The sequence below is a fragment of the Sparus aurata genome, chromosome 11, assembly GCF_900880675.1.
Source record: "Sparus aurata chromosome 11, fSpaAur1.1, whole genome shotgun sequence".
NCBI classification, from domain to species: domain Eukaryota; kingdom Metazoa; phylum Chordata; class Actinopteri; order Spariformes; family Sparidae; genus Sparus; species Sparus aurata.
Window position 1 is genome coordinate 17,977,459 of NC_044197.1, and position 12,295 is coordinate 17,989,753.

At 42.0% G+C, this 12,295-nt stretch overlaps 1 protein-coding gene across 3 annotated transcripts in view; it reads left to right on the forward strand.

The window, feature by feature from the left end:
* Positions 1 to 12,295, forward strand: part of negr1 (neuronal growth regulator 1) — a 174,683-nt gene that overhangs the window by 117,937 nt on the left and 44,451 nt on the right. For all 3 annotated transcript variants that reach the window (XM_030434227.1, XM_030434230.1, XM_030434229.1), the window contains exon 6: positions 5,653 to 5,801. In XM_030434227.1, the coding sequence (XP_030290087.1) occupies positions 5,653 to 5,801 (149 nt within the window). The remainder of the gene's footprint in view (positions 1 to 5,652; positions 5,802 to 12,295) is intronic.

The following is a 12,295-nucleotide window of genomic DNA, read 5'->3' on the forward strand; positions in this document are numbered from 1 at the left end:
GCCTATTCCAGATCAATCGTGTATTAGATGGGGCGAGACTCATCTATGGGCATAGAATACTGCTATAAATCGCGCACGCATTGAGCATTTTTTTTCCCTGAGCGCTTTTCCAAGCACTAGCAAGCTATTTTGTATACCGCATCTCTGCCCCCTGGAGCAATATTGTGGCCTGCGAGGAGAAAAACAGCTCGAGCGTGCGCAGAGTCCGCTTGCAATACTTTTCCCTGCTCGCGCAGGCGTAGACTGCTCGCTCGCGCAACTCTCCTCTCCTCGATCGGAAAACTTTCACCCTGCTCGCGCGCAAGTGTTTTTTTTTAGTGGGCGTTTTTTGTCAGTAAGGGGGTGGGCCTTGGGGGCAATCACTATTGTACCCCCGAATAATTGGTTGAGCCAATCGGACAGCAGGGTACGGCAACACCACTAGGACAAACGGGACAAACCACACAGCCCTGAATGCCTGAATGACAAGTATTGTGATTTGGTGTCTAGACTTGAATGTTTGCAAAATGTCACACAGAGCAATGAACTTCAGTATGTTTGTCTGAGTGCTGTCTTTTCTTTCCTTCATCGTTGACATTAATCTGTTAAAATGCTGATCATTTTTTGTAACTTGGACCCTGTTGCACACAGACATTTTTTATTTTGGTAAAACTGTATTGTTCATATTCTCGATCTAGGCTACTTCTTTCTCCCTGAGAAGTATAAACGTAATATTAAAAAAAAAAAAAAAAAAAACCTTCAATAAGCCTACATGCTTGAGCATGCATTCAGGAAAAATCTAAGCTATTGCCTACATTAACACAATACAGAATAAACTGAACCATTGATTTTATCCTCCTTCTGTTGTTCTAAGTCAACTTTATTAGCTGTATATTCATCATTTTAGAGGCTTTGATATTAATGTAGCTACATTAAGTTTTTCCCTTTCTGTCCTTCGAGTTTTTGAAATCAGCTGCTCTGTCTGAAAAACTGTGAGCAGAGCAGATATGGAGGCCTGCAGAGAGTCGAAGGCAGAGAGTTGCTTGTGACATAACGGTTAACAGTGGTTAAACACTGTATAAGTCTAATTTTCTTCATTAAGCAGAGATAAGACAAATAGTGTTAAAAAAGACAGTGACACTTGAAGTGGGTAAAACAGTCACCCGTTCTTCTCAGTCTCTTTACTTGTTCATACAGTCGCTGCCAGCTTTCTTTCTGTAGATGTTTGACATTAGATATTATCAATCATGTACTGTCCATTCACACAGACAGCTGACATGTAGGATGTTCAAAGACTCTCACATGGGAAAAGCTCAAAAGATATTGTGAAGCCAACACAACTTTTGGTTAGAAATGCTAAATCAAATGACATTAACCAGTGATAATAATAACAACCGCATATTATTTTTGTCTGGTGAAGATTTTGTGTACGTTTTTGTGTAGTCATTAAAAGGCAAGGCAATTTCATTTGTACAGCCCATTTTTACAAGCAGTTTGTCTCAAATGTATTAAAGTATCTGTATTGTCTGTCAATCAAAATAAATGATACGGCAAGCTATGCTTTTCTTAGATACAAAATTAACGTTATTTCCTTGCAATCGGCCATGGTTACTGATGGAACAGGCGGAACACGAACAATTGTCATACCGCCACCTGCTGTACGACAGGCTCATCATTTTACATTATTTCTTATTCTGCACATCAATCTTGTGTCTCTTAAAAAGAGCCATCTTTGCCTAACTCGTCTTTTGTTCTGTAGACCTGTAGTAGGCTAATCGTTGCCCTATTTACTGCATGAACTGTATGTTTTTCCCCTGATTGGGCTAAACAACAGCTTATATGAAATCTCAGTGCCTGGTCCTGTTTTAATGCATGAACGAGTAGTTTATTTGCCGCCACTTCTCCCATCCTCTTTAATGCCAAGAGAATTGCAATTTGGTCAGTAGCGTACACTCAAATACTGATCCCAGTCTGCGACGCTGTCTCCTACTGGACCAGGTCTGGATACAAGTTTGAGTAAATAAAAGCTGGCCTCAATTAGAAGCAGGGTCTGTTTCGAGGTTATTAATGTTTTCGATCCGAATCGCTGCTTGGCTTCATGTTCTTAATGAAATGCTGATTTATGTTTGGAAACATGTCGCTGTGTTTGCTGACAGCACTCGCTGCCTGTTCACACCTTTTTTTTTTTCTTAACCCAGCACGTCTGGACAGAGTTGTTCGAGCCTGACCATTGAGAGCTCGGACTGACCCAAGGAAAGAGCTGGAGCCTGTATGGCTACAGTCTGTGGCCGGAGCAACACATTTATTTATAAGTTTAATCGCTAGTAAACTTAAATGAATCTGTGCTCCAGATCCGGCTCTTTCTCTCTATAACAATTTTAAACAGTAATAATGAGTTGATTATATTATATTTTTCCATCTTTGCTGAGCATAAGATTTGTTCGAAATTAAATAAAAGCCTCTACCATATAGAGAAATAGCCTACTATATTGACACACATCTGCATCTGGACATAGGCTTATGTGCTGCTCTCATATCGAGAGTTGCTGACGCCTATTATTAACTACAGGCCTTCTATCTTATTATTATTATTATTATTATTATTATTTACGTTTAATGTTTTATTTTTTAATTTTTTTTAAATATTACGTTTATAATTTTCAGAGAGACAGAAGTAGCCTAGATCGAGAATATGAACAAAACCGTTTTACCAAAATAAAAAATGTATGTGTGCAACAGGGTCCAAGTTACAAAAAATGGTCAGCATTTTATCAGATTAATGTCAACGATGGAGGAAAGAAAAGACAGCACTCAGACAAACACACTGAAGTTCGTTGCTCTGTCTGACATTTTGCAAACATTCAAGTCAAGACACCAAATCACAATACTTGTCATTCAGGCACTCAGGGCTGTGTGGTTTGTCCCGTTTGTCCTAGTGGCGTTGCCGTACATTGCTGTCCGATTGGCGAATACGCTCAACCAATTATTCGGGGATACAATGGTGATTGGCATGCCCCCAAGGTCCGCCCCCTTACTGACAAAAACCGCAAATAAAAAAAAAATCACTCGCGCTCGAGCAGGGGAAAAGTTTTCCGAGCGAGGAGAAGAGAGGGGAAAGTATTGCGAGCGGACTCTGCGCACGCTCGAGCTGTTTTTCTCCTCGCAGGCCACAATATTGCTCCAGGGGGCAAAGATGCAGGATAAAAAATTGCTAGCGAGTGCTTGGAAAAGCGCTCGGGGAAAAAAAAAGCGCGCACGGATGTTTGATTTGCGTGCTCGGATGTTTTATTGTGCGCGCGCGATTTATGGAAGTATTCTATGCCCATACTCATCACTCTTTAAACTGGTAACCATATAAAATAAATGAGGAGCTTCTGGCTGTATCCTCAGCTAGGGGTGCTACATAATCCATTCATGAATCCATTCATTTATTTTGCAATACAGTCATTACTGTGGGAACTGCTAAAGCATATTGTACACATATAACTGGAGTGACATTCAGTGTTAATATTGTTAACGAAAACCTTGAAGAAAAATGTTCCTCAACTACCTTTTTTCATGATGAAAAAAAAATCTGATAATAACAACTATGAAGACATGTATTTTTCAATTTTAGTGGCAGACTAATCTGACATTAAAGAAGTCTTCGAAAACCAACGCAAACATCTTCATCAACTCGCACCAGCTGAGGAAGTTAAGATCCAATGGATTAACTGTAGTTTTGATGGAAATGGCCTCTTGACTGGATAACCTTTTTATGCCTGGGCTAACTATTTTACTTCAGACTGCTTTCTCAAAGAGGGCCACCAATGTAAAAAGCAGAAGTCCAGCTTAAAGATGCATCGTTACTAAGTTCAAACTAGGAATCTGTACGTTTTGCAGGTCTGTTGAATCTTCATTAAAATGTTCCGCACTATGGACCCTAATAAGTGTCAAGAATCTAAATATTCCTGATGCTAGTGATCCACCAACCCGTACTGGAGGCTTGAAAAATGCTAATTATTGTGTATAATTAATGTTTGTACTGATGCTTGCTGGGTAGTGTAAAAATATACTCTGTTTAAAGTTGTAAGTTTAAAGTCTTTTATGCTGGCACAAGACAATTACTAGATGTTATTTGTTTGTGGACAAGTAAGATTCAAAGTGCAATAGGAAGGGTGTGGTTTTTGCTTTTTCCCAGAAAGAATATCAGTCATTTGTTCTCACATTTGTCCAGCGTGTGGATAGAGCCCACAACAACACTCCAGCAAGAGTCACTTGTGCCTTTCCGTCCTCACCTTGCATCCTAATAACATGTTTGCTGGCAACTGGCTTAAATCAACAGCAGCACATACATCAATCAGTCTAGATTCAAGTGTCAGTTCTTGAATTTAAAAACCAAATTACCCCCATTACCCACTCCTGGTGAGCACAATTTCAATCATCAGCTCACACTGTGCTAATTGTAATTATGGGGTGGATTCAATTTATTCAAATTGCTAAGGAGGCAAGTTGGCATGATTCTAGTCTTTACTTAATTCAAGGACTTGTTCTTTCTCTGACTTCTTACATGGCTAAATGGGGATTTCTCCATTTGCTCCTCATTATGAAAAGGACATTAAGGACTTACACACAGAACATGTGTAGCATCTGTGTGACATTAACACTGGTTATGACTATTTCATTGGCCGTTAACGGTATTTGGGGAAATGAAGGCCACTGCTTATTTTGGCTCAGTGTTGATGCAACCATACCATCAGTGTAGTGCCGCTGCCAGTTTGTCTCTATCAGAAGTTGTGTGACAGTTTGAAAAGCAAATCATTCTCTTGGTGTGTCACTGCTTTCATTCTTGAAAGGAAGTGTGTGAGTGTATGTGTGTCTATGCAGGGATGGAGGGGGTTCTTTCGCTCAGACAGAGGGGAGCATTGACTAGTTTGATGTTGAACTAATGAAGAGGCGAGACACCCGCTGAGATTATCAGTGAATGTTCAGTTAACATTTGTGAATGTCGCCGTGGGAGATGGAACAACAGATTTGTGGATATTTGCTGGACATAAGGTCACACATAGTGTTTCAACTCAGAGTGCCTCTCGGCGCAACTCAAGCCAAGCTACTAGAGAGCATGGGGGGGCACAGCAAGGCCAAGATAGAAACATGTTTCCTCTCTGGAGGTTCATATGGTTTATAATGCCAAATATGAAGCCACACTGATTAAAACAAACTCAGCTGTAATATCTACGATAATCTTACCATCAGGATGCACAGCATATGCCGTAACAGAGGGAATTTTAATCTCGGCATGCTGCTAAAGATCATCACGACCACCAAAGTAAACAATTACACATTTGTCAATTTCACTGCACAGATGCCAGGCACAACTGGAATAGGATTTATTGTAATCCCCCTGCACCTGCAACAAAACGATGAACAACATGTCAAGTGGCACCCAGCTGGTTCACCTCCGGGTCATTTCTCGGTCCTTCAAAGTGTCTCTCCAAGCCAGCCACAGCACACCAAGGGATAAATAGATCTGTTCAAGAGGGGGATGAAGTACTGTGCAATCTGAAGATCCACTAAAGTATGACAAACATTTGTACCATCCTTGACTCAGGCTACTCCAACCCGTGACTCTTTGTGTGTGTGTTTGGTTGAGAAATAAAAGCTTAATTTGCTGTGATTGTGTTCTGTTTTCAGGATTATCAAGGGTCAAGGCGTCGACATCAAGAGTCTCAGCTCCAGATCAGTCCTCACAGTGACCAACATGACAGAGGATCGTTACGGGAACTACACATGTGTCGCCACCAACAAGCTAGGGACGGCTAATGCCAGTGTGCCTCTCATTCGTAAGTTGTCATTCTACCTGCTTGTGGCTAACTGGAGTGGTGAAGAGTCAGAGGGTTGAGTGTTGTGGATGTCATTGGGGATTTGTGCCCTCAGAAGTGTTTTTCTTGGAGAACAAAAGCTAAAGTTAAGCCCAGTGCTGCAACTGGGTGCCTACACATCGCCATTAGAGGTGGTTTCTTATTTCCTAGTCATCAGTTTTTTTGAATGTCGATTGTCTATTACGGTTGCAAAGTCTGTGTGTATGTGGGTGTGTGAGTCTACATATGCATGCACACTGGGCAAAAAACACCACCTGAAAAAGAAAATTTAGCTTGGAGGTGGTAACAGCATCACAATTACAAAGGCGGCTACACAGGTCAGTCGTGCTAAGTTGAATGCCAAGTAGCACTGTGACTCAGATGTTTAAAGAGGTCTGAGAGTCAGCCTTTTTCATGGTGTTCAGTGCGCCATGAGGCATCTAACAGAGATCCAAATAGGCCGAATAATCAGAGGCCAAACCGCTGGTGTGTCAGTGAGAGACAGCAGAATTATTTGATGTGGTTCGTGAAGCATTCAGCATAAATTACGGTACTGAACAACACATTTGAATATTTGCTTCAAACAACAAAACTAAGACAGATAAATGTTTTCATACAACAGGCAGAGGCACAATGGCACACCAGCAACTTCCTGTTGGTCAGGGTGTTTGCGCAGAAGGAGCATGATTTTTGAGGCATATGGGGCTCTTCCATTGGCAATTCTGGCAGCGGCGAGTCAAAGCATGCCGGTACTGATATGTGTTCCCATCACCAGTTTAAGCATGCTGAGTTAGGCCAAAACACGTGGGCCCCTCCTCCAAGTTTGCTGCGGTGACTTCTCGCAACCGTGGCCAAGCCCCTCAAACAAGTGTGTGCTGCGAGACTCAACTAATTTCTGTGCAGGAAACCAGAGAGAAAAATGTTTTCTAGGAGTCTTTGTGTGTTCAGCTCTCAGTGGTCATTTTGTTGCTTTTAACTGATTCTTCAGTTTCTTAGTTTCTCTCCTGCGTCCCTCCTTGTACTCTCTGATTTCTGCTGTACTTAACTGTTTCATGGTGTTAGCTTGCAGCTGTTTAAGCATTCATCAAGTAACTGCTGGTGAAAAAACAACATTTCCTGATTGTACAGCTTCATTATAAAAGCTTTGAAATAATTCAAGAACAGGAAGCATTTATTGTAAAGAATTTATAGCAAATGAAACATGCTTATCAACAAACTAGCAAAGCTTTGTTAGCTGCAATTCTTCAATAAAGCTGCAGGGATGAAGAGTATCTACAGCTGCTCCTTTGACCACTGTTCAAGAGTTATAGATTCTACATCGGTTAGTAGCCATCTTGTAATGGAAATGCAAATTCCTGCCATGCTGGGTTGACGTGCCGAGTCAAACCAAATCAAGCTGATCAGCACTCCATGTGTATGGAAAAGCTCGAATGATGTGGACCTCTGGCCACATTATAGTCTCCTGATGAGAACTAGGGTCTTGACTCCGAACTTCGTTATTCGAATATAATTCGAATATTACAAAAATAAGGATACTCGAACGAATATTAGGAAGCCCTTAATATTCGAACCTGTTATGGGCATTATTTTTTGTAAATGTATTTGCTTGTAAACGTTGTTTTCAATTCAGATTCCAAGGCTTTTTCATGCCTGGTGAAGTTGTGAATTGCGAGCTCATTAGCAAGGCTTTTATTGGTCATCTGGGCTCCTGTAGGTGACGTTAGCATCCTTGTTAGCGCCTATTTTGTATATCAGAACAATGGCCGCGCCAACGCCTACAACAACTACGCCTGAGGAGTTCGAAATCCACACTCCAGACCATCTGAAAAGCAACGTGTGGCGCTACTTTGAGTTCCCAAAGGAACAGGGAAAACTACTAAAGACAAAGTGATATGTAAAATATGTAGGACCAAACTCGTATACCAAAAGTCAAAGCCCTAATGAGAACTGGTGGACTCCATTTGTGTTCAAGAAGGCACATGGCTGGCTACTCTTTACTAGTAGCGTAAGCAGTCATAACGACAGTGGAGACAATGGGAATTGACCAATGTTGTGTGGTCTTTTTAAATGATCTTTTCATGAAGATCATATGGGTTTGAGTTTAAAAAGCCAAATGTTCCCACTGCTAAAAGACCTAGAATTAGACGGGCAGCCATCTTATTGTTATGAAGTCCACTGACTGGAGCCGAGCCCAGTAATGCTGTTTTTCCATTATATCTGCCCACCTGGCAATAATGCGCTTCTCCCAATCCCCGCAGTACTGTCTAACCCCCAATTTCCACTGGATACGGGTCCGCTGCGTTGCGGCTCCGATCCGGTTTTGCTTCGTAGTCCGCCGTCCAGCAATCCCCACCGGTTGCGGTTTGAGTCCGCCACGGCACAGTACGGTAGACAGCTGGCTCACGAGGCAGAGGAGTTCCTGCGATAATCACATAATCACTCACGACCGAAGTTATAGGTCTGTGTTATTAAAATCAACAACACAAAGTGTTCCCGACCGAAGGATTAGCAGAAGAGCTTGTGTTTGTCTCTTTTGTGAGATTTGTGTGCTGGTGTCAACACGGAGTGTTTTACTTTGAAAGGTAACCGGATGCTGTTTGTTATTTTGGCGCTTGACTTCCTGTCTGCTCCGTGCTAGATTCAGCTGAATTGCTGCATCGTGCTCCGGCATCCACCAGAAATAGAAGTCCCGCGTATCTGTGCCGCAGGGCTCCGGACTGCCGGAGCTGGGACGGAGCAGATACGCAGCGCAGCGGACCTGGTGGGGATTGACACATAGACTAAAGTGAAACGTATCTGCTCCGCTGGCGTGGCGGAGACGCAACGCAGCGGAGACGTATCCGGTGGAAATTGGGGGTAAGAATTGCCACAAACAAAGTGGCAGTTACAAACACATTTGTTATAACTTCTTCACAATAAAAGCTATTTTATTATGAAGCAGCATTACAAGAAACGTTGTGTTTTCAACAGCAGTAACTAAACAGTAAACATGACTCCTGGAACAGCTGAAAGAGAACACAATAAAAGAGTAAAAGTCAGCAGGTGTTTGAAAGTACAAACAGGGTGAGAGAAACTAAAGAGATTCAGTTAGAAGCTACAAAAGTACTGAGAGCTGAACCCACTGACTTTTAAAGACATATTTTTCTCAGGTGTCCTGCACTGACATGAGTTGAGTATAGATTTTTGAGGGAGACAAGTGCTTGTTATGGGTTGGCTGTAGTCGGAAGTTATCACCACAGCCTGTTTGGAGGCGGGGCGGCCACAGCTTGGCCCTACTCCGGTGCAGGTCCATCGTGGGCGTGGCGCAGCACACTGCGGGCCGGCATTGTGCGGCTCAACTCAGCACAGAAAAACTGCAGTCAAGTTCTGATAGAATAATGGCATAAGAGGCGGGGTATACAGTACCCAGGGCAAGTCATCCATCTGTTATAGGGATAATTACTATTTTAAATGGCTGAGATAAGTTTTTATATTTATCATTAAAGTGTAGTTGGCCTGTTATTTCAGGGATGCTCAGAACACAGAAATAAAAAAAATAAAAGAACAGATGACAGAAACAGAAGTGCCTTAAGGCTTGTTCCCATTTCAGTTCTCAATGGCCAACTAGCCATTAACAGACAACAAATACTTATAGTCTTTTTGGATCGTAGTGCACAAACAGGCTTATGCTCATAATGTTTGTATATGTCAAGAAAATAAATCCTCCTCACTCATTTTAAACAAATCCTCAAGTGGTTTTTTGAGTCTGTTGTCCACAGCCACTCCACACATCTTTGAATGTCTGTGGGAAGTTGCTCTCCACTATACCTTTCCTTCTTGAAGAATGTTGCAGTATCCGTCCATATATACTCACAAACTTGTTCAAGAGCACTCCACTTTCTCAAGATTTATACTCCACTGTATGGTAGGTGTTTGATATTCCTACTCTGTTAGGCTTCTCAGTTATTTTGTCCACCCACAGTACCTGCTGAGCTGCAACAAAAAAAGCAATGACAAAGAGGAAACACATTTCCCTCAATGTTTTTAGAGCAAGTACGGGTGGAAAAAATTCCATTTAATGTATTCCGTGATGAAATATGAACAGGTGAATTAAATTATTCACCAGTTTGCGCTGCACGCTCTGATGATAACATTGTCCCTAGCAGGCCAGAGACTCAGAATACAAAAAGATGTTTCTGTAGAGTTGGGAATTGTCAAAGGAGCACTCCACTCTCCTGTTTGTGTATGCACAAAGAACATCAAAGGCTCGTCTCAGATCCTCAAATGGATGATCTTAATGTGACACTAGCGAGGCCTCAAAGGCAGACTAGCAAAGAAACCCTCAGAATAGTCAGAGGAGGCAGCTTCCTGTGCTGCCACCCCCCAACTCCTCTCTCTTCCATTCCCGCGCTTTATCTCATTGCCTGTCTTTCTATCGTGCCTTTGTCTCTCTGATTCTCTTATCTGACTCTCTTACTCTCTTGCTCTTTTGCCCCCCCCCCCCTCCCCTTGTCTCTCATCCCTTCTCTCAATCACTCTTTCTCTCACACATACATCTCTTTCCCCCCTCCCTTTCACTTTCATGATCTCCGCTAATGGAAGAGAGGCCAATTCTGCTTTCGCTCTTAATGAGAAATGGCAAGCAATCGCCGCAGCACACCCTCACCGGTACGTTGACGCAAATAACAAAACCCAGAGGTTAGATTTCACCATGGGTGACTTTGGATTGCTATTTTAGAACCAGTCAATAGCTATTGATGAGCAAGATGGGAAGAGGGGAAAGGGTCATGCATATTTGATAGAGCATCATACAATGAGATGAGAATTTTAAGTCGCAACGCAGTGTGGGTGGTTTGCGGTGAAGAAATGTCTAGTTTCTTCAGCTGTTTTCATCACACTAAGAGGTTAAGTTGCAGTGCATGGATTGATAAGGTCAAGTAAGGGTCATCCCAGTTCAAAATGCCTTCCTAGAATACAGCCTCTGGGGGAAAAAGATGAAGTACAAACTGTAACAGTGAGAATTCAGAGCCCTTTGTGTGAAGATTCTGAAGTTGAAAGGTCCTTATCCTTCAGCCGTGTAAACCCTTTTTGCGCTTTTTGTTGTCTCTTTTTGTTTCTTAACCTAACTTAATCAGCCCAGGAAAAGCTCACCATTATCTCTGATGAGATGAACTGTGACTCTGGAAAGCTTTCTCCAAGAGAAAATAAACACATTTGCCTTCCATCCAAACGAGCTGCTGGAACACAACTTTAGTTTGGTTCGTGTTTCAAATAAATTGAGGATAAAAAAACAATGAAATTTGCATGCTGGCTTTGTGCTCACATCAACATGGTAGGTTCTGACTAATTTCCGCGTATGTGAAATGAGTTGGATTGCCTGTCCTCACTGTACATATGCTGCTCTGGTGGTTTGTATTCAGTTGTGGGGGTTTTTGTGCTGTTAAACCATTAGTCAGGGCTTGTGATCTCTTTCAGCTGAGTACCACTTTAAGCTGTGTGTTTAAAGCAGAATTTGGGTTCTTTGGAGCACAAAGAAAGCATATACAACCTATTCGTCACTACTTGTTGGGGCACCCTGTGTCTGTGTATATGCATGCGTGTGTGTGTCTGTGTACGCACAAAGCTTTTTATACCTCATTGTTTTTTGAGTAACACTATACTGGGCGGCTGTGGCTTGTGGGCGGCTGTGGCTCAGTGGGTAGAGCGGGTCGTCTAGTGATCCAAAGGTCACCAGTTCGAATCCCGGCTCCCCCTAGTTGCATGTCGAAGTGTCCTTGAGCAAGATACTGAACCCCAAATTGCTCCTGATGAGCAGTTGGCGCCTTGCATGGCAGCCTCCGTCATCATACATGTGTGTGTGAATGGGTGAATGTGGCATGTGTTGTACAGCGCTTTGAGCTGTCGTTAGACTGGAAAAGCGCTATAAAAATGCAGACCATTTACTGAGTGTCATCAGTGAATGAACAAATAATAAAGTGGAAAACCACTTGTCACAATTATCTGTGCTTCTAAACGATTGTAAATTAACAAAGGTGTAATGAAGTGAATTGGATAATAGGTTTGAATGATGGCATAGAAACACTCAAAATAACTTTGGAGGCATTCTGCACTTCTATACATTTTTGTTGGTGGAGTACATTTGTTTTTAATTGGTTACAACTGAAGCAGAGCTTGCGCAGGTGTACACAGTTTGTGCTGTGTTTTATTTTCAGTCAGTTTGATTTAAACACAGGACAGGTTTTCTCTCAATAACGTCACTGTAACAGCAGAAAGGTAATCGCAATTATTGAGGCATCAGCTTTCAGGGAAAATGACAGCATAATAGTTTCTTTTTGTCAGTTTGTAATAATAGATAAATGATGAAATTGAAGTGGTAAGACTGGGTCAAAACACTGCAGTGAGCGTGAAGCTGAATCGATGCATTTGTTCTTACATTTTGAAGGATGCTGATTTCTTTGTTGATTTAAAGTATGTATTCCAATCATTGCTATAAATTC